The sequence below is a fragment of the Callospermophilus lateralis genome, chromosome 13, assembly GCF_048772815.1.
Source record: "Callospermophilus lateralis isolate mCalLat2 chromosome 13, mCalLat2.hap1, whole genome shotgun sequence".
Lineage (NCBI taxonomy): Eukaryota > Metazoa > Chordata > Mammalia > Rodentia > Sciuridae > Callospermophilus > Callospermophilus lateralis.
This window is the reverse complement of record NC_135317.1, coordinates 80,080,996-80,107,032: the sequence shown is the minus strand read 5'-3', so window position 1 is coordinate 80,107,032 and position 26,037 is coordinate 80,080,996. Positions and strand designations below refer to the sequence as shown.

At 50.5% G+C, this 26,037-nt stretch overlaps 1 protein-coding gene across 5 annotated transcripts in view; it reads left to right on the top strand.

The window, feature by feature from the left end:
- Nav1 (neuron navigator 1) overlaps positions 1–26,037 on the top strand; it is a 251,932-nt gene that overhangs the window by 136,029 nt on the left and 89,866 nt on the right. For 4 of the 5 annotated variants that reach the window (XM_076832012.1, XM_076832011.1, XM_076832010.1 and 1 more), the window contains 2 exons: positions 15,162–15,264; positions 19,676–20,041. In XM_076832012.1, coding sequence (XP_076688127.1) covers positions 15,162–15,264; positions 19,676–20,041 — 469 coding nt within the window. Of the gene's footprint in view, positions 1–14,982; positions 15,048–15,161; positions 15,265–19,675; positions 20,042–26,037 lie in introns of those variants that run through there. The other variant, XM_076832014.1, reaches the window with a different exon arrangement.

Genomic DNA, 26,037 nt, shown 5'->3' with positions numbered 1-26,037 from the left:
GGAGACCAGCAGCCCCCTCCGCATCACTGGGGACTCCCCCAGTTGGGGTGTAAGGATTCAGGGGAAGTAGGAGCCATGGCCAGGAGACCTGGAGGGCCAAGGGACTCCCTTTGTTCACCGAAGGAGCCACAGCTAGGCCCAGGCAGCTGATTGCCCATCTTTTCTTCCATCCCTCCTTCTGAGCCTGGGGTGTCCCCTTTGCATCCTGCTCATTAAAGATAGATGACCCTGGGGAGGTTGGGGGCAGGGGTCACCAGCTGCTAGGGCTTCTTGCCCTGAGATGGGCTGGGGATCATTTACAGGGAGAATGTGGCCAGGACCACCCGCCCTGGCTACTGGGGTGGGGGTGGGACATCTCGGGAAGCTGGCCTAGTGAGTGGTCAGCAGCATGTCCCCAAGACTAGGTACGTCCTATTGACGAGTATTAGAAGTGAGTCAGGAGAACCATAAATAGCTAGGAGTCTGTTCTCTGGGCTCCATGCTCTTAGGTTGCATATTCATTGAGAAACGAGAGGCAGGTGAGATGCAGTCCTGAGAGGCACAGAGCCATCAGCACAGGAGTTGGAGTCAGAGAGGCTGGGTTCAAATCCCAGCCTCGCTGCCGAAACCAAAAGCAAATTGCTGATCCGTCTCTTTAACTGCAAGGGGAATTCTCAGTGCCTGCTTCACAGGATTGTGTAGGGTTTAACTGACATCATGAATGTGAAAAGACCCGGCACACAGTAGGCATTTAGTAGGTGCTAGTTTGTCTCTGAACATAGAATGGATGAGATCAGTTCTGCAGGGAGGTCTGTGTAGTTCCAAGAATCGAGGTGGCCAGGCCTGGGGACTCCTCCTGTTTTGTTCACCCAGTGCCCTGGAGCACCTGCTTCTGGCCCAGCCCTCCCCAGCTCTGAACCTGTCCCCAGGCCAGCCTCTTCCCTGCCTGGACCTCTTGCCCCAGCCTGGATGCATTCAGGGGGGAAGATAAAGAGCACACGACATCTGGTGGCTCTTCCTTGTCCATCCAGGCCAGTGCCTCCCTTGCCTCCCCAAGGTTACTCTTGGTCACCTCCTTTCCGAGGCCCTTAGTGTAGGGCTGTCACTGCACTTCTGCTCTGTGTCCTGTTTCTGGTTCAAATGGACATTCTTGAGCACAGAGCACGCCTTTTCCTCTGCCTTCATTTTAACGGTCACCAGAAGAAAAGAAGCCACATCTGAGCAGGACATGGTGGCACACGCCTGTAATCCTCGTGACCTGGGAGCCTGAGGCAGGAGGATCCTAAGTCTAAGGCCAGCCTGGGCAACTTAGTAGACCCTGTCCAAAAAAGAAAAAAAAAAAAATGGATTGAGGGTGTAACTCAATGATAGGGTGCCCCTGGGTTCAATCCCCAGTAGCCAAAACAAGACCATCCGCCAATCAGTAAGTCATTATATTTAAAAGAAAAGAAACCACGTCTGGCCAGCCAGGGGGAAGGAGGGTATGGGGAAGGAGGCGTGGGGAAGGGGTTGGCACTCGGTACTGCGGGATGAGTTGTTACTGATCTCACGGTGGCTTTGATGTTGCTGGGGCAGGGGCTTAGAGAAGGCCTGGGTACCTCCCAATCTCCCCCTCTACCCCACTGCCTCTTCCTGACCCTTCCTAGGCCTCCCTTCAGTGGGGGTGTAGAGATTCTCTGCTCTGGTCCAGCTCAGGATGCCCCTCTGATTCTGGAGGAGAAGGCCCAGGACATGTGCTGCTATTCACCCCCTTCCCTCTCCTCTCCATCCCCCTCCCCCACCGTCAGCAAGGGACTATGGGACTGATGCTGTCTCACAGAAGGGGAAACCGAGACCCAGAGAGGCTGAGCAGCCTAATCCCGGGCGTCAGAGGATGCTGGGGCTGGGACTCGGGGGTCTCAGCTTCCACCCAGGCACTGAGCCACAGGCACTGCGTTACGGCGTGTTGGTCCCCCTGACTTCTCCAGGGAGAGGCCAGCTAGGGCGCAGGGCAGGAGGTGGGAGCCGGACCCTCCACTCCCACGGGTGTTCCCTATGAAGGAGAGGGTGGCTGGTGACAGGAAGGAGGAGGGGGCTGAAGCTCTGCTTTGCTGGCAGCCGGTTCCCAGGCTCCTGCATGGAACAGGGCAGGAGAGAACTCTGAGCGCTCCGATTAGGCGGTGGAGTGTGAGTACCATTGGTCTTGGCCAACGGTTGTGCGGCCCGCCTGCCAGACGCTCTAGGAAGGTTCTTCAGAGGCCAGAAGCTTTGCAGGTTCCAGAGCTGGGACAGAGCCCAGTGGGGAGAAAGGGCTCCCTCGAGGAAGTATTGGACAGGAGTGGTGACTGCCAGCCAGGCCCGGCCTGGCTGGCGGCCCCGGGTCTTGGAGGTAGAGAAATGCTTGGCCTGGCCGGTGGCCCGCTACTCCCCTGTGTCCTGGCAATTCTCTATCTCATTCATTCCATGGAGCGGAGGACCGGCCTCATCCTGTGATCTGTGGGGACGATGATTCCAGCATGTCAGTCAAGAAGGGCCTGCTGGTGTCCAGCCAGATTGTCTTTGTTGTCATTTAGAATTTCTTTTGGAAAAATCATGGATTTCAGAGCTAGGGTGGTATTCAGACCTCTACCATACCATTTCCACAAGCTGTGTGACCTTAGGAAGTAAACCCACCTCTCTGAGCGAGAGATCTGTGAAATGGGGGCGATTATACTTACCCTCTTAGAGTTGTTTTGTTCCAAGGACAGAATGCCTTTCAGTGTTTAGCTCCATGCTCAGCACATAGAGGACACTCAGGAAATACCGTCTCCTTTCCTTTCTTTTTCCGTCACTGAGAACAGCCCACTTCAGCAAGCCTTATTAAGTGTCACTGTAGGATTTCTATCTTCCTTAAAGCTGACATGGCTTCCTGCTTCGATTTGTCCCAAGCTCTTGGGGGAGCTCTTGGGCCTTTGGGTAAAGGCTGAGGATCCCCCGTGGTGGGCAGCAGAGAGTTGAGGGGGGTTGGTGACCCAGGAACCCTCCAGGAAGGCAGCCATTCCAGGTGGATGTCGGAGCAGACGCTCTGAGGGCAGAGCAGGAGGTTGGGGAACAGGGAGGTGTGGGCGGTCTCCTTAGGTGACCTGGGGCAGCCCCACCTGGCCCAGACGCTGCCCTGAGCTCTTTCCCTCACAGTCCTCAAAGCTTGCCTCTGAGCCAGCAGGCACGGTCATCTTGATTCAGTCACTGCCGCTGGTCAGTTCTGGAAAAGGAGGGGCTGTCAGGGATGGAGGCCTGGACGGGGAGTCAGAGTGGACAGTAGGAATGGAAACAAAAGGCAGAGACGCCCCTCACCAGCCTCAGCCCTACCTGGAGAATGGGCTTAATGCACTGAAGACAGTCACCTTCCAGAAAAAGAGCTGGTGATACTAGAACACACCAACCCCAGAGGCTCCAGCAGGCAGCCTGTCCCGCAGCGCTCTCCAGAAGGTTCTCTCTCCATGCTGCGGGAGCTCCTAGCCAAAGGAGCCAGGTGGCTATCCAGCACTTAAAATGGGGCTGATGTAACCTAATGTAACTGAGCCACTCAACTTTTTATTTAATTTTGATTGATTTAAATATCAAAGATGCTCAGCATCATCAATCATTAGGAAAATGCAGATGAAATCTAGAGTGAGATTCCTTTACACCCACAAGGACGACTGTCCTAAAAATGACAATACTATGTGTTGGTGAGCTCAGCTGCTGGGAATGAGAAATGGTGCAGACACTTTGGAGAACAGTCTGGCAATCCCTCAAAATGTTAAGCACAAGTTACCATATGACCCAGCGTTGCACTCCTAGGCATATATCCAAGAGAAATAAAAACAGATGTCCATATAAAAACTTGTCCATGAATTTTCATAGTAGCATTATTCATAATAGGCAAAAGTGGAGACGAGCCAAGTGCCCATTGAATGATGAATGGATAAGCAAAACACTGCCATCGATACAATAGGATATTGATACAATAGAATATTATTCAGCCATGAAAAGGATCAAAGGGCTGATGGACACCACAATATGAAGGAGCCTTGAAAACAGTGCTAAGTGAGAGGAACCAGTCTCAAAAGGCCACATGGTGCATGATTCCATTTATACAAACCATCCAGAATAGGCAAATCTGCAGAGTCAGATTGGTGGTCACCAGAGTTTGAAGCAAGGGAAAAATGGTCAGAGATTGCCAATGAGTGCAGGGTTTAATTTAAGGGTGAAAAATATTATGGAATTAGGTAGTGTGATGGGTGCACTTTGCAAGTGTACTAAAAAAAATCACTGAATTATGTGTGTGTGTGTTTATATTTATATTTATTTTTGGTACCAGGGATTGAACTCAGGGGACTTAATCACTGAGCCATTTCCCCAGCCCTTTTTATATTTTTTATTTAGAGACAGGGTCTCACTGAATGGCTTAGGGCCTTGCTAAGTTGCTGAGGCTGACTTTGAACTCACAATCCTCCTGCCTCAACCTCCCAAGCCCAGCTTGAATCATATATTTTGAAGGGGTGAATTTTATCTCAATTCACATAGAGGTTTTTATGTATCTCACCATCTTGGCTAGTGGCTCCAGTATCAGACAAGGCAGCTCTGGGCTTTGGATTTTTCGACTACAGAATGGGGAGAATGACTCGGCCACCGCAGGCTTGTCATGAGGATGGAAAGGGCTCATATACATAAAGCTCTAGAGCAGTGCTTGGCCCGCAGCGAGTCATCCACCACTAGTTTCAAAACCAGAAATCCCCCAGGCCTCTTCCAGTCGTCCTGTACACTTGGGCCCCACCCCTCCCCACTCTCCTCCACCTTCCCCACCCCCCTGCCTGCAGATGGTTGTCTCCACTGTGTAAACTGTTGCTATAACAACCACTCCCAGCGCCCAGCAGCAGTGACGTCATTGGAGCAGGGTGTCACATGAAGGGTCTGAGCGACATTGATAATGGAAAACCTTTTCAGTAAAGCCTGAGGCTCCCTGGGCAGAAGAGTCAGGGCCTGTCAGGGAACAGGGGTCTGTCTGTCTGTCTGTGTCTCCAGGCTCAGGCAGGCAGGCCATGCTTTGCTCGGGGCCTGTTCTGAAAGCCCAGCCCAGAGTTTCAAGGCTTTAAAGGAGAGAAGGCTGAATGTGCTTGACCTGACATTCAGGGCGAAATGGGGCAGGAGGTGTTTCTCTGGAAGCCAAGACGACAGAATTGACAAAACTAGGACTCTCTCCAAGCAGGGCTGCAGGCCAGGGCCTCTCCTGGTCCACAGCCCTTAGCATTGACTGCCTTTGACCTAACAAATCCTTCCCTAAGGCAATATCCGTGCTAGGTAAGATATTAAGAAGTGTCAGTCGCCTGGGCGCTGTATCACTGGCAACCCCAGTGACTTGGAAGGCTGAAGCAGGACGATCTCAAATTCAATGCCAATTTCAGCAACTTAGTGAGACCCTGTCTCAAAAAATAAAAAGAAATGAGGTTGTAGCTCAACGGCAAAGCACCTTGGGTTTAATCATCAGTGCCAAAAAAAAAAAAAGAAAGAAAGAAAAGAAATGAATGGCTTTCCCCTGGAACTTAAAGTTTACGAAAGTTCTCTGCACAAGGCTGAGCAAGACTGAGCTGCTCCCAAGGGCCCAAGAGAGCTGTGTCCTGACCGGTCAACCATGTGCTGTGCCCTCTGGTTCACTTCCTGTCCTCAGCTCACTGCAGAGAGACGATCACTCTTTCTAGAAAGGGCCATGGGGAGCCAGGCGTGGTGGTGCATGCCTGTAATCCTGCAGAGTCACGAGGATCACAAGTTCAAAGTCAGCCCTGGAAAATTTAGTGAGACCCTGTCTCAAAATAGAAAATAAAAAGGGCTGGGCATGTAGCTCAATGGCAGATCACTTGCCTGGCATGTGTGAATCCTGGGTTCAATCCCCACCAGTGCTGAGAGACAGAGAGAGAGAGAGAGAGAGAGAGAACACCATGGCGGGGGAGAGGGGATGACTGTCCTCTCTTCTCATCAGGCAGGCTACCTCATCAAGAGCATTGTAGGGAACAGAGATGAGACCTCCGCAGCACAGAGTTGAACTCCGATCTACTTCCTCCGGCATTGGGGTGCCTCAGGGTCAGCTGGAGTCTCTCTGGAACTTTGGCCCCCAATCTGAACTTGCCACATGGGTCCCCAGAGCCCTCTCACGTGCCCAGGGCTGGTTGGCTAATTCCTTCCCCAAGAATAAGGCAGGCCCGGGCATAGGCACTGCAGCCCTTGACTCTCCTCCCAGGACCACACCACGCCCCATCCCACCCACAGGCTGGGAGTCCAGGGGAGGATGTGCTGAAGCTAGAGTGCAGAGCCTGGGAGGAAAGGGGCTGAGGAAAAGAGCTTTGTGCCCTTCTCTGGAGCCTGGGAGCCAGACAGCTGCGGGTCCTGCAGCACTGCGGCAACTTCAAGGCCACAACGGCTGAGGACCGGCAGCGCCCCCTTGTGGCCCTTCTTAGCAACGAGCCCCAGAGACTCGAGTGGGATGGCATCCTCTGGCTGTAAGATTAAGGAGCAGAATTTAGGTGACTTTTTAATCTGAGGTCTGGAGATGTAGCAGTGGGCTTTGCCAGAGAACAGACAGTGGGCTTGTGCCCAGAGACTGGATTTGGTCTTAAGACCAGGGACATTTTTCCTGGCCACCTGGCATTGGGAAGTCAAGACCTGGTTTTGTGATGGACATTGTAGTCTAGTGGTATGCAATAAGAAGTGAGGATTTCCCAAAATGTGAACTTCTGATCACATCATATGCTGTGGGAACTGGTAAAGCTTCGGCTTCCTGGGACCCATCTGTAACTGCTGAATCAAAATCTCTGGGAGTGACATTCTGGCATTTGTGTTTTTAAGACACTCGGGGAAGAAACATATTCACATGGATTTTAGCCAAGTACAAAGCCATAGGGCCAGACTGGTTAGGGGCTTGGGTGTCCTCTACCCAACCTCTCATTTACAGATTTGCAAACTGAGGCTCAGAGAGGGGGAGTAATTTACCCCAAGGCCCCACAGCCAATTAGTGTGTGCCCTGGGGGAAATCAAGCTAGAACTCTTCCCATGTGCCCTAAGTTGCTTTGCCCACATTTCCCTCTTCACAGTTCCACTTAGCCCAGTGCCCACACATTACCAACGTCCCTAATCAGAGCCTTTTCATTCAGTGAAAATCAGAACTGTTGGCGACCTGGAAAGATCCTGCCTGGTGGTCCCAGGCCAGGGTGGCAATGCGTGCCCCTCTCTCTGGCCCCAGATTTGCTTCTAGATCCTAATTTTCCTTTGCCCGTCTCACACACCCACCTGGCCAATGCATGATTTCTTTCGCCCTGGTGTTCTCTGGGTATGCCATCTGGGCAGCATCACACAACAGGAGGTCCTCGGGACCCTTGGCTCCAGCTTGACTCACTCACTGATTGAGCAGGTCTGGGATCCTTGGGGACAAGGATAAAATCCCTGGGAGCTGCTCTAAGGAGCAAGAGCACTGAACAGATACAAGCTTGTGATCTGCTGCGCTGCGGGGTTCTGTGACAGCCGCCTCTGCCAATATTGTGACTTAAGTGGGGGGATAAGTGGAATGATAGGATTAGTAACAGCATAAATAGTCCTCTGCCTGCGCGCTCCATGGAAATGGGGTGCCTCTGGCATGGAGGCTCACCCACCCAGCGTCGGGGCCTCGGAGTTCAACAGATGGTGAGGAAAGCGTGGACGGGGGGTGGAGTTACTCGGAGGAGACCTGTCTGCTGGGTCACCTGTCAGTTTTCAGACCTGTCCCAGCTCCACTGCAGAGCCGGACCTGCACAGACTTCAGGGTGGGAGGGAATCCGCTGGTGGCAGGACCTGAGCGGTGGGCGGAGACCTGGGATCTATGGGTAACTGAGAAGCCAGCTGCAGGAGCCTGCAGCGCCCTTTCTCTCTGACTGTAGTTTGAAGGTTTGTGTCCTTGAGTGGAGGAGAGGGATAAAAATGATTCAGCTTCCCAAGATTTCTGACTCCTGTGAACACAAAATGGTTATCAATGGACACGGGTGGTGATGTGTTCAAATAAGCTCCTGAGAACCTTTTGCAGTTGTATGAATTATTCCCGGGAGAAAGTGGCCCATTGGCGAGGGCTAGAAATCTTTCTGTTAGAGAAACATTTGTCTTTGGGGTGGCTTCTATTAAAATGATATTTGACATGTGTGTACAAGAAGCCTCAAAGTGTGACAAATTTCAGAATTTAGGGGAGAGACCTGAACGCTGTCCTGGAGATAGAATAGGGTCGGGATTTTTTTTATATATATATACACCAGGGATTGACCCCAGAGGCGTTTTACCACTAAGCCAATCCTCAGCCATCATTATTATTATTATTATTATTATTATTATTATTATTATTATTATTTTGACTCAGGGTCTCACTAAATTGCTTTGGGTCTCCCTGAGTTGCTGATGCTGGCCTTGAACTTGTGATCTCCTGCCTCAGCCTCCAGAGTTGCTGGGATTATAGACATAAGCCACCATGCCATCTCTTTTTAAGAATTGTTGAGGACGCGCACGTGTGTGTGTGTGTGTGTACACGTGCGGGCGCACGCGAAACACACACACACACCCCACATGCTTAATTCTTCCTATTTTTAGATCGTTTACCCTCACCTGGATGTCTAAATGGACCTAGTGCCATGGTTAATTCACATTGCAGTTCATCTTCTCTGCAGATACATCTCAGACCCATAGTGCTGAGCTGCACAGAGCAATGGTAGAATGAGCCCTGGGTCAGGAGTCACTCCTGCCCTGCCCCTCACTCACTGCCTAGGTTCCCTCTCTGGGCCTGAGGGATAGGCTGTTTCTAAGCTGCCCCAAACACAAATGTCTCTCTAACACAAAAATTTCCAGCCCTAGCCAGCAGGTCACTTTCTTTCGGGAATACTTCATACAGCAACTGCAAAAGATTCTCGAGAACTTATTTGAACACGTCACCACCAGTATCCTTTGGTAACCATTTTGTGTTTGCAGGGAGTCAGAAGTCTTTGGGAAGCTGAATCACTTTTATCCCTCTCCTCCACTCAAGGACACAAACCTTCAAACTCCAACCAGAGAGAAAGGGCTCTGCAGGCCCCTGCAGCTTGCTTCTCAATTACCCATAAATCCATATAATCTGTAAAATTGAAAGGGCAAGAGGAGCTTGGTGGCTCATTCCTATAATCCCAGCTGCTCAGGAAGCTGAGGCAGGAGGATAGAAAGTTGGAGGCCATCCTGGGTAATGTAAGAAGACCCTGTCTCAAAAAACAAAAAAGCTGAAGACATGTCTGTGGAAGAGCACTTGCCTAGCATGTTCAAGGCCTCAAGGCCCGGGTTCAGTTCCCAGTACGGTGATGCTTTCAAGCCCTGGAATGATATGACTTAATGTTCTCCCTCTTGGTTCACTTCTGCTCCTCCTGTTGGTCCCCACCGTGTCCAGCCTCTCACAGCAAAAGCCAGTCTAGAATTCAGGTGCAAATCCAGTCCTCTGTGGCCTTTGCCCTGGGCTAAACTGCTCATGTGGGTTTGCGAACATTGGTGGAAGTAATTAATTTTCACCAGTTATTGCGGTTTACTTAATTGTCAGCTAATAATTAAAACTTTATAGAACGTGGGGAAATCTGACTGCTGGGTGATGGATCCCCTGGAGCCTCCTCCTTCCCAAACTTCCCTGCCTCTGCCGGGGCTCTTGCCACAGTTGGAGGCTTCCCCATCTATTGCTACACCATATTTTTGGACTGCTGGTCTCAGGGGCCCCTGAGGTCCAGCACATCCCCCAGCTGAGATTGGCTCCCAGAGAAGCGGGTAGTCAGACCTAACAATGCAGAGACAAGATCTCACCCGTCTCTCCCCCAGTTCCAGGTGTGCGGGCCTCACCCAGCCAGAGCGAGGTCCTACCCATTTGTGAAGGAAAGGCAGGGAACCAGCCCCAGCACAAGTCTGTGCCCATTGCTCATCCAAACATCTGTAGAGCACCTACTGTGTGCCAGGCACCATGCTAAGCACATTGGAGGATTAGCCTTTTAAGCCTCACAGTGACCTTACCCACAAGGGTGTTCTTACTCTCCCCATTTGCAGAAAACAAAACTGCAGCCAGGTAAGGTGACTGTTCAAGGTCAACCCAGTTGGAAAGAGGCAGTGCCAGGACCTGAAACCCAAGACTTTCTGACTCTAAGAACTATGTTCTTGTCACTACACTGCGGGCCAGTCTTGCTTGGGTATCTCAATCTCTTAATTCTCAGCTAATAATTTAAACTTTATAGAGCCAATTTCTTGGTTAGCAAGTTCCAGGTCCTGCCTTCCAGGGGAAGCCTGTTTCCCCTCTTCTGACATCAGGGCAACTGGAAGAACCATATTTACATCATCCTCCCATGGCACCCTGGGCCTTCCCTTCTCCCTGTAGCTTCTCGTAGTCATCTTTCTCCTTCTTCTACAATGGGACACATGTCCACCCAAATGTCTCCCTACAGATGTCTGCAAAATTGCAGAACTTGGTGAGGGTTCCCACAAACCGTTGTCTGGATCACAAATAGGTGTGTGTGTGTGTCTGGAGGCATGTGCATGTATTCCAAGGCACTATGGTAGTGGCTTAAACAGTTTTCCCTTTGAAGAGAAAGGACAGAGAGGAGAGAGAGACTTTCTAATGACACAACATCCATTTTATTCCTGGTACTGAAGATTGAACCCAGAAGCGCTTTATCAATGAGTTACATCCTAGACCTGTTTTTTTTTTTTTAATCAAATTAGACAATAAGGAATAACTTGCCTAATGTCATGCCTAGCATGTGGTAAAACATTCAGCAGCCGGGGTTATTTGCACCTGTGTTCCTGCACCTGCATGTCAGGTATATTTGATTTTTAACATGCACACTCTGTGGTCTTGCATAAGAGCCACTAGTGGGTAGAAAGAGATACCACCCCAGCCTGCGTATGCCCCAGTGCATGTTGGGAGGATGCTGCTGACTGTGGCCACTGGGAGTTACCCTGGGGATGGTTGGTAGGGGGAGAATCTTGTTTCTCTTGTGAGCCTGAAGATCATGTATATCCTCTCCAGTTGCTCCATTTGCAGGGAAAGGCTTGGAGAGGCAGCTGGGGATAACATCATGAGCCTCCCTTCACCCCACAGTCATTAGTGTCACCCCAGGATTGGTAGGAGCTCTACGTGGCCTTCCTCCAACACAGGAGGGAGTGTTTGCTTTCTTCTGTCTCTCTTTCTCTCTCTCCCTGGCCCACTCTTGAAGCTGGAATCTATTCTGCAAGAGCTAAGAGCATGGGCCACTCCCAGGCCCTCAAAGTATCAGGGTAGGTAGTATCCTGACCTGGCCGCAATGAAGAAGAAAGGGGTAGTTTGCTGGCTGAGGCCTGGGCCTGGCAAGAACTGGGTTGGCTTGGACAGGAGCTTGATCTCACTGGCACAAAGGTGCCACGTAGACAGTGTCCTGAGCACTTCCCATAATGTGGGACACCAGGGGAGGTGGGCCACCAGATTCCTCCATCTTTGCTGTGTCTGGGCTCCATTATGACCCTTAGGCCCACCCCCCACACCCTAACCAAATAGTTGATGGGGACACGTGGCAGCAGCCTCCAAGGCACCTTGGCATAGCCAATAAAACACACCATCGCACTTGGAGGTTTTTGTGGTCTTCACAAAGTAAGGTGTGCTCAGATACTTCCACTCTGTCCCTGGGCCTCACCCTCGTGGGACTCGTGAGAAAGTGCTGAAGTTTAGTCATAGATTGGGGATGAGGGCTGGAGCAGGGTGAGGATTAGATATGGGTGAGGGTGAAAGGCGGGGTGAATTCCCTTGCAAATGCAACTTCTCCTGTTTAAAAGCTAAAAATGTAAAAAAAAAAAATGCCTTGGGGGATCATGAATGTGAATGTGAGTTTGCGCCCCCCCCACCCCATACCTGATCAAAGCACCTGCAGTCTCTTGGCCCTGAGGCCTGCCCTTCGTATACTTGCAAGTCCTCTCATCCTTGGGCTGAAGCTGCACAATCCTTCCTGCTTAGGGTTTTGTCTGTCACCCAGGAATGTAGAGGACAGCCGGACTTCTCAGGAGCTCACACACCCCTTGAGCAGAGCCTTGGAGATATAGGGTGGTGTACCCAGGATGACCACCAGGCGGCACTGCCAGGGCACGAGGAAGCCCTAGGTTATAGCCTTGGCAAGGCCAGTCCTGGCCTGGGAGTTGAGAGAGCGGATCCTGGTCACTCCCCCAGCAAATGAAGCCCTGTCGTAATTCCCGCTGCGTGCCACAGACCTCCACCTGTGGGGAGGCTGCCCACAGTTAGATCTTCCTCCATCAGCATCTCTCTGCCATCATAGCTAGTCACCTCCCTGGACCTCAGCCATCTCTGAGGTCCAGTGACTGCATCACTTCCAGGCATCTTTGGGACTCTAGTTTTTGGCAGGTCTGGAATATTATGGGGTACTCCTGCCCCACTCTGTGGACGTGAGATGAGGTGGGGACTAGGGGGAGGGTCTTTGAGGGAAGAGACCCGGGGAAAGAAGGCACTTGTGACTGCTGCAGTGAGAAGATGGACAGAGGGCAGTGTCCCATTCTTGGTCACTACTAGGACATTAAGTTCTAGATTCCTACCACCCCTCCTCCATGCCCTCGGTCCTAGAGCATTACAGAATGTAGAGTGACCTTCTTGAACCTGGCCTTTGTGTGACTTCAACAGTTTTCCCCTTAAAGAGAGAGAGAGAGGACAGAGAGGAGAGAAATATCTTTCTAGTGTCACAATATCCATTTTTCCCCCTGGTACTGGGGACTGAACCCAGGGGCGCTTTATCACTGAGTTACATCCCAGACCTATTTATTTTTTTATTTTGAGAGAGGATCTCACTATACTGCTGAGGCTCACCTTGAACCCTAACCCTCCTGCTTCAGCCTCCTAAATTGCTGGGATCACAGACGTGTGCCACCATTCCTGATAGTATCCAGCCACTCTTGAAATATTCATTAAGCACTTACTATGTGCAGTCACCGTGCTTGATGCTGCTGGTGAAGAGATGCTCTGTTATATACTGAAAAAAAATATTAGTTTCTTTCTGGGCTCAACTCTGCCCCATGCTTCATGTTGGCTGCGTGACATTAGGCAGTTTACTTGATCTCTCTGAGTCTCAGTTTTCTCTCTGTAAAACAGGATGTCAGCACACATCTCCCAGAAATGTTGTAAGGATTCAACTAGATGATGTATGCCAGTGATTGGGCACACACACAAGTCTCTGAGTAAACTTGGTCACCTTCCCCTTTGGAAAGACACACCCCTTGGACATATGTGCGCCTGTCCCTCATCTTGCCAAGCCCATAGAAGGCATCATCCTGACCCAGAAACCCGTGTCTTGGCAGCAGCTTCGTGATCCCCACATAGGCATTTTTAGAATTAAACCTTAAAATATATATGTATACACTTTCTGACCCTGTCTGTGTTCCATGCCAAGCCATCAGTTGAAACCACAGAGGAGCTCACAAGGTGACGCTCGCCAGGATAAATAGGCATTGGCAGCCAAAGAGGTGACACCAATACTGGACAGAGTGCAGACTGCTGGCACAGAGGCCTGCCATTTGTCCCTGTTCCTTGCCACCAGCATGGAGGGCTGGATACTTGGCATTGGCCCTGAGAATATGGGGTAGGGGGCAGAGCAGATTCCCCAAACTGGGAAATGAGAGATGGCTGGGCCAGGGTGTGGAGCTTGTCCTAGAGAAGGTACCTCAAAGGCTCTGGAGAGGGTGGCACAGCATGCACTCTGCCCACGCGGCTTCCCTTGGCCAACAATCATGGCAGCCAGTTGCCAGTTGCCAGTGACCTGAGCTCAGTCTTGAGGAAACATACGGCTCAAGGGATTCAGAAACGTGTCCTGTGGCCACCAAAAGGAGCTGGCTCTCCAACTGAGTCCGTGGGTCCGGGAGGGACAGAGGGGCAAGATGGCTCTTGCAGAGGGCTCAGGAGGCAATATGGATGGATGGGAAGGGAAGTCTCCAGAGAGACAGAATTCCCCTGTTTTCTCCGTTGTTTCATCTTCATCTGTCTCAGTCTGATTCTCCTGCTGCAGTCAGATCTTCCTCCATTAGCCTTGGGCGATCATAAATGTGAAGGTCAGTTTGCGCCCCCCACCCCAAGGAGGCATTGGTGTGGTGGGTGGATTCCATTCAGTGACTCTAGACCCCAGAGTACCAGATAAACCACGGGGCAGGGGCAGGTCCTTTTGGTTAGTGGCCTCGGGGCCTAGCATGGGGCCTTTGTTGGATAGGTCAATGGAATGGAGAAGGTTTTTCGAGTTCCTTAGTGCTCAGGTACTCCTCAGGCATTTGGAGTTGATATTCACCCTGGAAAGGAGAGGAGATAAATTTCTGATTGCTGTTGTAGAATCTCATCTCTGCAGGCTAGGGTCATCCTGCCTGGAAACCAAGGTGGAACCGAATGCCCCTGATCCTTTAGGATTCTGAGGCCCCGCACATGCCGCCTCCTCACTCAGGATTCCACCACCTCTGTGGGCTCGGCATTGCCTGGAACTTAGTTCCTGCTCCAGAAAACGACTGCTCCTCTCTTGCGTCTCGCCTCCAGCCACCTTGCCTTTAGGAGGCTCTGTGGGAGCCATCTTCCTTGAACCCCACAGAGGACCTCAAATGTTCCCAGTCAAGGCCTGGGGCTCCAGTATGCAGCTAACTGTTAGCATCTCTTCCTAACTGTGTGATGAGTGACACGTTGGTAGATTAAAATCTGGTAGGAGTAGTTACGCCAGAGCAGTTGGCAAATATGACAGTCACGGAGGCGCCTCCTCCAGGAGCCTGTTGTTTAACACTTACCTGCGAATTGCTGGAGAGGCGTTTTCAGGCAGATGTTCTTGCTGACCTCAACCATGGGAAACCTTGCCCGTGACTTCTGCCGGGAGAAGCAGGGCCTCCCCCAAACAGAGCCAGAGCCAGATCCGACCACCTAAGGGATCTGAGGGCAGTACACCAACAGAGGCCACATCTGCAGCTCCTGCCAAGGTCAGGGCTTCAGAGGGCCCAAGGGCACGTGTCCAGGGCCTTTCAGAGGACCTGCTTGGCTGGCCATCTTTAAGGAAGACAAAAAACAGGTGACTAACATGCCCAGGGAGTATGGGTACACGGTCGGTCTCCCCTTTCCTGTGCCCCTGCACTCAGGAGAAAGCCCTTTCCACTCACCCGGCTCTTTCTGCTCTCTCTGCCAGACCCAGAGTCCCAGAGAAAGAGGACAGTGCAAAATGTCCTGGATCTTCGACAGAATCTGGAAGAGACCATGTCCAGCCTGCGAGGCTCCCAGGTGACTCACAGGTAAGCTCAAACTTTAGAGGATCATGCTCTCGGTCATCCTCATCTGCTCCCCGGGTCTGGTGGTCAGGGCTCCAGGGGTCTCCATATCTCCACTAGGTATCACAGGCCAGCCACACGGCCTGCTCTGTGGCCTGCTGTGTGCAGTTTTCAGAGCCCTGCCGGGAACGGGGTGTCCAGCATCTTGGCAGAAGCAGCTCAGCTTTGTCTTATCTCTGCTTGAGTTTGAGCCTAGATTTTGCTTAGACGAAGTAGTTTCAAAATGGCTAGGTAGGGAATGGGGTGCTCAGAGTGTGGCCTGGTGCTCACTCTCCCTCCTTAGACCTCAATTTCCTCATCTGTCAAAGGGGGCTTTATTTACTAAATATCCCTCGTGTTCCCCAGGTCCCACCGTTCTACAATTCCAGAATCCATGCCCTCCCAACATCTGGGGCTCCTCACCCTCCCAACATCTGGGGCTCCTCCGTTAGGTGCCTTCTAGTCTCTTCCATCACCCCTGAGGGAGGCCTGAGTGCTCCGCAGGATCCACACAATGTCATTCATGCCCCATGGGTGCACCCGTGGTCCAGCCCTCAGAGAGACCTTAGTCCCTCCAGCTGTATGGGGCATGCACCCCTCCCACCGTACCTCTCCCTGGAGCAGAGTTCTGGCTGTGGCCTCCGAGTGATTCAGATTTTCCTCTGGGCTCCTCTGGGCTGCCCAGATGAGCTCATGTTGTCAGCTCCAAGGAGGGCAGAGGGCTGGGCTAAGCTCTGGGGGTGAGGGAGGGAGAGTAGGCAGCAAAGGTTGGGAAGTCCTGGGGGTGGACCTGGAGGCTGTATGAGGGTCGGAAGCCTCCCCAATTGGCCTAGAAGAGGGTTCCTCCCCATCTCCTGGGATTGGAAAACTGACAACAAAGTTGGGACATAGGGTCAACGGGTAAAGAGCTTTCCTTAGCCCAGTGTGTGGCCAGCCCAAGTATCCAAACGCACACTTATGTCCCCTCAGTGACAGAGAACTTTGTAAGCATTCTAGTCCACAGTGGGTTTGCTGTGACTGTCATGGAACTGAACTTCATCCTCAGGAGCTGCCACCCACTGGCCTAGTTCTTCCGTCTTCTCTCTACTACCTTCCCCATCCTCACTCCAGTTCCCCACTGGAAAGTTCTAGACCTTTCCTCTCAGACATCTAAAATACTTTAAATGGTAAAAGCAATCAAAGCATCCATTTTCTGGGGTTACGCTTCTGCTCAGGCCAGCAAGACTCTGACTCCTGAAAGAGGTGATTTTCGTGGAGACCTAGGAAAAATGTGGATGAGAGTCTCCAGGGGCACTGGGACTCAGGCCCCTTATGTCTGTCTCCCGTCACCCTCCCTCTATCCCAGAGCTAGAACCTAAAGTGGGCTCATGAGTTTAGAAACTCAATGGCTAAAATCGTGGACATGTTCCTTCCCCTATCCTGGGAAGTTGCTGGAACATCTCTCAGCACCAAGTCACCCGCCAGCCTCATGCCAAAGAAGCTAGAAAGTGCTTAGTTGCTGAAAGGGTCACACCCCAAATGACTCACCCACAGAGGCCGGGTAGAGGCAGCCACGCCAGTCTCCCTGTGCCCCTGCCTCTAGCCCCAGCTTCTGCTTGGGTATAGCTGAGGGGGGCTGAGGCCTTTGTGCAAAGCTGACTGGTTTGGCAGGGTGTGTGGGGGGCCTCTGGCTCCTGTCTCCCTGAGGCTGGATTTTCTGTTTACCATGAACCCAGAGCCACTTCCTCTCTTAGCCATTGGTTTATACTATTCCGGTTCTACACTTGGTTAGCCGACACCAATTCCCTGACTTTTTATGACTCCTTTAGTTTTAAAAGTGCTTTCCATCAATCAGCCAGTCCTTCTGCCCTGGGGTACACAGGGCTTATGCATATTTCCTGACTAGAGAAGGACCAACTGAGGCTGGGAGGGAAGGCACCTGCTGGGTGGCACAGGCTGGGAGCAGCTGTGGGCCCACGTGGCACTGGGCACTGGCCTTCAGAGCAAATGCAGCCTCATCCCTGAGGGGCTCTCTGTCCAGAGGGTGCTGCCAGCAAAGTTGCTTTCAGCCAGGCACTCCCAAGGTAACTCTGGACTCTTCCAGAAACCTTTATCCCCTTGCTGCTTCCTGTGTTTCTACTGGAGAGAGTGTAGGTCAGGGGCCATGGCTGGAGAGGAAATGAAACTCTGTTGCCTGCAGAGAGGCAAGTCTGGGCTGGTTGTTAGGCTGGAAGTCAGGAACTGAGGGTCTGGGCTAGAGTGCCCCCTGCTGGCTGAGGTCTAGACGTGTGTTTGGGGGTTACAACAGAACCATGAAAGACAGGAAGAGAGACTTACTGTGCAGAGAGCTAAACAAAAGGCAGGCCAGGAACAGAACTGAGGAACCCGGATGTCCATGCAACACCTCACCTCTGCACAAACCTCTTACCACAGTGTAAGCTAACTAACTACCCAAGCCCACTGCCCTGGAGAACTTCCCATCCGTCAGCATGGTCACCACCATCCTCGTCCTCCTTCCCTCCCCCCAGTGGTCATGGTCAGCTTGTGTTTATTAAGCATTTATTTTGCAAGGCCCTGGGATGAGTCTTGTGATGAGAACATCCCACTTCTTATTCAGCAGTCCTGTTGTGGGGCTGCTCCTCGTTGACCCACAGCTGGTCACCAACTACACCCCAGGCTCATGCCAAGTGCTGAAATACAGCAGTAAGCAAGGGAGATGGTCACATGACGGCCACAGTCTCTGGCTTCAGGGAGCTTCCATTCTCTCCAAGGAGATGAGGTGTCCAGGTCCACAGTAACCAGAAGCTAAAACAACACAGTGTGTGCCATAGGACTGCAGAACACAGTGAGCCTAAGGGCTGCTGGGGATCTGGTGGGGAGAATCCAGATGTGGACGGGCCAGGAACATTTAAGAGGGTCAGACATGGCAGTCACTAATTGTCCTACCCACAGGACCGCATTCATTGGGCTGTGTTTTTTTTTTTTTTTTTTTAATTTTTTTATTTAGAGATATGGTCTCACTGAGTTGCTTAGCGCCTCGCTATTGCTGAGGCTGGCTTTGAACTTTGTGATCCTCCTGCCTCAGCTTCCAGAACCGCTGGGATTACAGGCATGTACCAATGTGCTTGCCCCCCACCCCCACCCCACCCGTTGTGCTGTTTTGAAGGGCCATTGGCTCCCTCCAGTTCTATTGAGGAAAAAAATAAAATCTTGCTATTTTCAGGTCCAATAAAAATGATTTTAGGGGATTTTCATTTTTTTCAAGGAACTTTTAAAAACAAGAATAGAAAGTCAGTGTCCTCCTCCAATCCCAACCATGAGATCGGTGAAGAAATGGATGCATTCACCAAGCAGATTCTTTGCTTTATGTACCCCCATAGGTTGCCTCAAACCCCATTTCATTTTCTCAATCCTGTCTGACTTTAGCTAAGCCAAGGGAGAGAGACCCTACCTAAGGTTGCCTTGAGCTGGCACCACTGTGAGGCTGGGAATGATTGGTCTCAGTCTGAACCCAAGTTCAGGCCTCCTCTGCAGCCAGATCCCAATTTGTATTTCCTCTCTGCAGATTCCCTGGCCCCTGAGGAGACCTTCCCCGCTCCTCAAGCCCCTTGACCTCTCCAGCCTCAGGTCTCTGGTGCTACCTGGGCATCACTTCCTTGACCTGACCTTGCAGGGCCTGAGGCTTGGGACCCTGGGCATCCTGCTTCACCCTGGCCCACTTCCCCTTTCCTCTCCTAACCAGTGGACGCTGTTTCTGTTCCCCAGGGAGGCTGTTTCTTCCCCTGCTGCCCTAGGCCTGCGGCTGGGCCCAGTCTTCCTGGGGACCTGCTGCATGTCTGAAGCTTTTCCTAGGCTCTTCACACGCCAGGCTTTCCTAAAAGATCTGCTGTCTGGGGACCAGCTAGCCCTCAGCTCATTGATAGAAAAGAGGGGATGGCTATAACCTGTATAAAATGAATAGTCAAGACTCTGAGCTCAGGTGACTGGTCCCTCCTACTTCCCCCGGAAGGTCTCATTTGGCCTCTTCCCACTGAGGGAGCACCTTCTATGTACCAAGCACTGTCAGATCTGGTCATCTTGTGGTCCTCCCAACTCCACCAGCTCTTAGGCTGTTATCCCCTCTGCACAGATGAGGAAATAGAGGGTTTGCAAAGTTACTTTCCTTGGGCTCACTTGCCAATAAATGGCCAAATCCACATTACAAGCACAGGCTCTTAGGAATACGCTGGAGTGCTTCACCAGCTGCTTAAACTCATTTTCCCTTGACCACCTGAGATACCTTGTGACCAGGGTGACCCAGGGACCTCAAGGAAAAGCAAGAATCTCGCATGTGAGAGAAAGCATCACTGGGATGCAGCGAGGAGACAGGGCACAGCTCTGCGCTCACTAAAGGAGTGCCCTTTTGCTCTCTGCCCAGCTCCCTGGAGATGACCTGCTACGACAGCGATGATGCCAACCCGCGCAGCGTGTCCAGCCTCTCCAACCGCTCCTCCCCTCTGTCTTGGCGCTATGGCCAGTCCAGCCCACGGCTGCAGGCTGGTGATGCACCTTCGGTGGGTGGGAGCTGCCGGTCGGAGGGGACGCCTGCCTGGTACATGCACGGGGAGCGGGCCCACTACTCCCACACCATGCCCATGCGCAGTCCCAGCAAGCTCAGCCACATCTCCCGCCTGGAGCTGGTCGAGTCCCTGGACTCGGATGAGGTGGATCTCAAGTCCGGCTACATGAGCGACAGTGACCTCATGGGCAAGACCATGACAGAGGACGACGACATCACTACTGGGTAAGCACAGGAGCCCCTTCGCCAGCTGGAGTGAGAGGCAGTGGAAGGGGATGTCTTCAAAGTGGAGTGGACGATTTGTGGTGCTGTTGACCAAAGGGGTCTGTGTAGGGCTTCTGTGTACAGGTTGCTATTGCCGACCGCCTCCACCACTGTGATCTGATGCATTTATTCTAGACCTGAGGGTGGTGCCTGGGGCCGGCATATGAGGGCCTGATTGGTCAGTAAAGATGCCTCTTCCTTATTGGCCCTATGCCTGCCATTCTGTGGAAGGCCCCATCTACTTCCCTGGATCCTCTGCTTGCAAATGCGGATCAGTCCTGGAAGCTTGGGGCCCCTGCACATGCCTGTAATTCCACAACTCGGAGGTTGAGGCAGGAAGATCTCAAGGCCAGCTGGGCAACTTAGTGAGACCCTGTCTCAAAATAAACAAATAAAAAGAGTTGGGGATGTAGTTTTTGGTAGAGCACCCCTGGGTTGGGTCCCTAATACCGGCGAGTAGGGAAAACTCTTAGTACCAGTTCTTCTGCAAACGTTGTAGATCCAGGACAAGCTAATCTGCTTGCCTATTTGCAGAACAGTCTGAAAATGAGCTTGTGGAGACAGCAGGAGTCAAGCAGAAAGTGGTAACAGTAAGGCTTCTTCCTTTGCCGAGAGTTTGCAATCTCCAGTCCCCTTCCTTCCCCTGCGACCTCTGGTCTCCTTGGGTTTCTGCCTCTGCAGATCTTGTACCCATAGCTTCCTAGTCCCCACCCCAGGCTAGGAATGGGTAGCTTCTTTCCTGAGCTTTGCCCCACGTGGATCCTCATCTTCTTATCTTTTTCTGTCTAAATCAGCAGGGATGGGCCTTTGGAAACAAGCAGGGCAGAGGTAGCAGTCTGGGAACTGAGGGGAGAGGACAGGAAGAATGAAGTGCTGGGGGCCTCTGCTGTCCTGGCCAACCTTCCAAGCCCTGGAGACCAGGAAGCTGTTGAGATCCTGCAAGTTTCCCTGGGGCATCTCTCAGCTGACTGTCATTTCCATTCCTCCTTCTTGGTTTGCTGGGACCCCAAAAAAGCCACACCAGTATCCCTCTCCCTTTACCTCTCAGGGACTTAATATCTTATTACCAGTAAAAATCTCCTGCTTGAAGGGAATGGAAAGTAGCCCCTCAGAAAAGACTGAGAGCCAAGTTCCAGGCAATCCGCTGTTCCTGCCGCATTCCCACCCCTGGGAATAAACTTGGCGGGGTCTGGTCAGGGCCTGTCCAGCTGATGAGGCTGCTCTGGAGCAAAACAACTGACGCATGAATGGGGTTGTTTACTGCCTGTTAAATCCCAGGGGCCAGCCAGACCTCACGCTCAGATCCGCCAGCATATGGCCCTGAGCTGGGCTGTGCTCAGCATCCTGTGCTGGCAGGAAGGAGAGCGAGGTGCCTTGGAGGAGCTGCTGTCCACAGCCTCTGCCCCGAGGAAGCGTCAGGTCCCCTTCCTCGGAGAGTTTCCAGCTGGGCAGGGCAGAGGGAAGCACAACTCTGTGGGGCTAGGGGCTCAGAAATCTCTCCATGTGTGGGAAGGACTGTGGCCTCAGTCCTACGGGGCTCCCAGAAGGATGAAGGTAATGGGAAGTCCTGTCCCCATGGGAGTCCCCAGGTGATGAAGGTGAGAGCCCTCTGAGAGTCCCACCCGCCACCCACCTTCCCGTGTCATGGCAGACAACTCCCCCTGTGTGAGCAGAGAGCACCCCACCCCTGCCATGGACAGACCCTGGTCTGAGGGAGGTGGCAGGACTGCTGGCACTCAACTAGCTGTGTGACATCAGTCACTTCCCCAGGCTTTCATTTGCTAAGTGCAGACCACAAGATACCACTGACCCCAAGGCCATAGGCCCCTGATGAGGGTTAAAGAATTCACACATGTTCAGCACTCAGAATAATTCTCGACTCCTTGTAATTACTCTCCCAGTGTTAGCTCCTGTTATTATTAGAGTCCCAGACAGATGGGGAGACACAGTCCTTGTCCTCAGGTAGCGTACAGTCTCACCAGAGCGCCATTTAGAGTCAGCAGCAAAGTCAGATTCAGTAGCAGTTCACCAGTCCAGGGCCATCTAGAGCAGGGTGTGGGGTATGGGATGCCACAGGGAAAACAGGAAAGGAAAGACTCTATCCATATGCTAGCACCCTTTCTTTCTTTCTCCTTTTCTTTTTTTTTTTTTTTGGAGTGGTGGGGTGCAGTACCAGGGATTCACCCAGTGGTGTTCTATCACAGAGCTACATGGCCAGCCCTTTTTTATTTTTTCTTTTGAGGCAGGGTCTCACTAAGTGACCAGGCTGGCCTTGAACTTGCAGTCCTGAGTTACTGGAATTACAGGTGTATGCCACTGTGCCCAGCTTAGTTCCATTTCTTTATTTGCCTCCTCTGGACCGTGTGTGTGGTACCTCTAAATCAGTAAAAAAAAAATAGATAAATAAAATAATAATAATAATAATCAAGAGTCCTTGAGGCTGGCATGAATAAGAACTTGCCCTCCCTGCACACCCACCCGTCGGAAGCCCAGGGATGCCTGGAGTTTGCACGAGGAGCACAAGATAAATTGTTAGCACAACCATACACACAAAGTGGCCCACACTGTAAACTGCAGTACTAGTGCCCCCGATAATTTCCCATCTATTTTTTTTTTTTTTTTTATGGTCCATCTTCAGTTAGCAAGAACTCATAATCCCAGTTTTAAGGTTTGTCATTCAATTCCCTGCCAGAGCTGTAAACATGACCACCCTTAACGGTGCTTGGGAAATCACAGTGGAAGGGAATCAATTTATATTAGTCAGTAATTATAGTGGAAACAGTCCCTCCTGGATCCTGTGTTTTCTTGGTTACCTGTTGTTTTTGCTTGCTTTTTTTGTCGTTTGGTTGATTTTTGTTTTTGATGAGAGACCGAGCACCCTGGATTCCAGCAAATCTTAAGCTCTGCAAACCTGAGCTGCCCTGGCTCAGACTTCTCAGGGCCCTCCTCTCCCCACTCTGGTCTTTATCCAGATTTTGTCAGTTAGAGAATGTCCTCTTCCTAAGAAAACTGTTTTTCCCATTCAGAAAATGGGTTGGGCTGGTCCCTGGAGGGGCCGCCTTCAGCACTTCCCTTCTCACCCACGTGGTGACACTCCCCCACATGGTGACACTCCTGGTCCTCTGCTGTAGGCCAGGGCCGCTGGCCAGCTGCCATTCCCAGGCGCTCCCAGGGCTGGGCCACCAGACAAGTGCGGCTGATTGCTGGGCTCCCTCCTTCTCCACTGGGTGACACAGTGGGCGCCAAGCGATCCCGCTGAGCCGGGAAGGATGACAGTGACTCTGACCCTTTTTCTTTTGGTGCTCTCAGTTATCTGCTGGGGGATGGTGCCCTGAGGGTTTTTCCTATGCCACTGTCAGCTTCTGATCAGCTCCTGCTCCATCCAGACACCACGCCTCTTCCCAGCTTGCTTGCCACTCACATGACGAAGAAGGCAAATTCTCCAGACAAGTCCACAAACTAGAATGAAGAGGGCAATGCCAGCTGCCCCGAGAATCACACATTTTCAAAAGTTTAGTATTAAAAAATGTGGTGCTTGCCTTGCATGCACAAGGCCCAGGGTTCAATCCCTAACACCGCCAAAAAAACCCAAAAAAAGTGAAGTGTATGCAATGTTTATCATTTTAAAGTGGCACCGAGTACATTCACACTGTGATGCCACCATCAAGGCCACCCATCTCCAGAGCTTTTTTTATCTACCCAGACTGAAACTCCACACACTCATTAAACAATGCCTTCCCTTCCCCACCACCTCCAGCCCCTGGCCACCTCTGTTCCACTTTTTGTTTCTTTGAATTTGACTACTCTAGGTAACTCCTATAAGTGGAATCAGACCATATTTGTCTTTTTTTATGACTGGCTTATTTTAACTAGCATAATGTCATCTAATTCACCCATGAGGTAGGATGTGTCAGAATTTTCTTTTTGAAGGTTGAATAATATTCTGTTACAGGTGTATACCACATTTCATTTACCGACTCATGCATTCATGGATTGTATTACCTTTTGACTATTGGAAGTAATACTGCTAGGAACATTGATGTAAAAATATCTATTCAAGTCCCTGCTTTCAATTCTTTGGGCTATATACCTAGAAGTGGCAGTGTGGATTGTCTGGTAATTCTATGTTTAATATTTTAAGAAACCATAAAGACTGTTTTCCACAGAGACTACATCATTTTACATTTCCTCCAGTTCTAATTTTTTTTTTACATCCTTGCTGCTTACTAATTTCTGCTTTTTTAAAAATAAAATAATGGCCATCCTAACTGTATTAGTCAGCTTTCCCCTTACTGTAACAAAATGCCTGAGATAATTGACTTTAAAGAGAAAAGGCTTATTGGTCTCACAGTTTTAGAGTTTGGGGGCCTATTTTGGCAAGGGTGGTGCATCACGGTGGAAGTGCATGGGGAAACTATTCACCGCTGGCTGTATGGCAAAAGGGAGGCAGAAGACAACAACCCCCTTTGAAGGCACACCCCAAAGACCTAAGGCCTCCCACTGCCGCCACCTCTTAAAGGCTCCACCAGGACCAATCCTGCAGCCCATAGGCATTTGGGGAGCATTTAGGATTCAAAATATAGCACTAAAGTATGTGTAGTAGTATTTCATTGTGTTTTTTTTTTTTTAAACTATAATTTTACTTTTGGCTGGGGATGTGGCTCAGTGGTAGAACACTTGCCTGGCATGCCTGAGGCCCTTGTTCAATCCCCAGCACTGCAAATGTACACACACACACATAATTTTTAATTGACATATGGCAATTTTACGTATTTATGGAGTGTGGTGTGATATTTCAGTGCACATATACAATGTGTAGTGATCAGGTTAAGTAATTGGTATATCCATCACCTAAGACTTCTATCATTTCTTTATGTTGGGAACGTTCAAAATTCTATTTAATACCTATTTTGAAAATTACAATTAGTTATTGGTAACTATAGAATATTAGAAGTTATTCCTCCTATCCTGTTGTAGCACAGAACATGACACAGTGCTAGAGTCCCTGTCTAGCATGGGTTCAATCTCCAACACCTCAGAAAAAAAGAAGTTATTTGTCTTTCCAATTGCATTCTCTCTCCATCCCTCCCTCCCTCCTCCTCAGCCTCTGATAACCACTATTCTGTTCTCTTCTTCTATGAGATCAACATTTTAGCTTCTACATATAAGTTAGAATATAATGTTTCATTCATGTCACTGCAAATAGCAAAATCTCATTTTTTATGGCTAAATAATGTTACCTTATTTGTGTATATAGTGACACACACACACACACACACACACACACACACATATGTGTACATGTATATATTCCACATTTTCTTTGCCCCTTCATCCATCAGTGGATACCTAGATTGGTTCCATATCTTGACTATTATTAATTGTGCTGCAATAAAAATACAAATGCAGACGTCGAGTAGTGGGGTGGTCAGATCATATGGTAGTTCTTTTTCTGAGGAAACTCCATATTGTTTTCCATAATGACTGTACTAATTTTCATTCCCACCACATCCTCACCAGTATTCGTTACTTTTTGTCTTTTTGAAAATAACCATCCTAATAGGAGTGGTTTGGATTTGCATTTCCCTGATGACCAATAATATTAGCATGTTCATGGTTATTAGCCATTTGTATCTCTTCTTTGGAGAAATGTCTGTTTGAATCCTTTGCCCATTTTTTAATTGGATTATTTTGTTTGTGTCGTCGAGGTGTGGGAGTTCTTTATATATTCTGGATATTAATCCGTCCTGAGATACGTGATTTGCAAACACTTTCTTCCATACTGTGGGTTGCCTTTCATCCTGTGGATAGTATCCTTTCATTCACAGAAAAAGGCTTTCTGGTTTTTTGTTTTGTTTTGTTTTGTTTTGGGTCTGGGGTTTTGTTTTTTGAAAACAAGCTGCCAGGTTGTGTCTTGGGCTCAAGTGATCCTCCTGCTTCAGCCTCCCAAGTAGCTG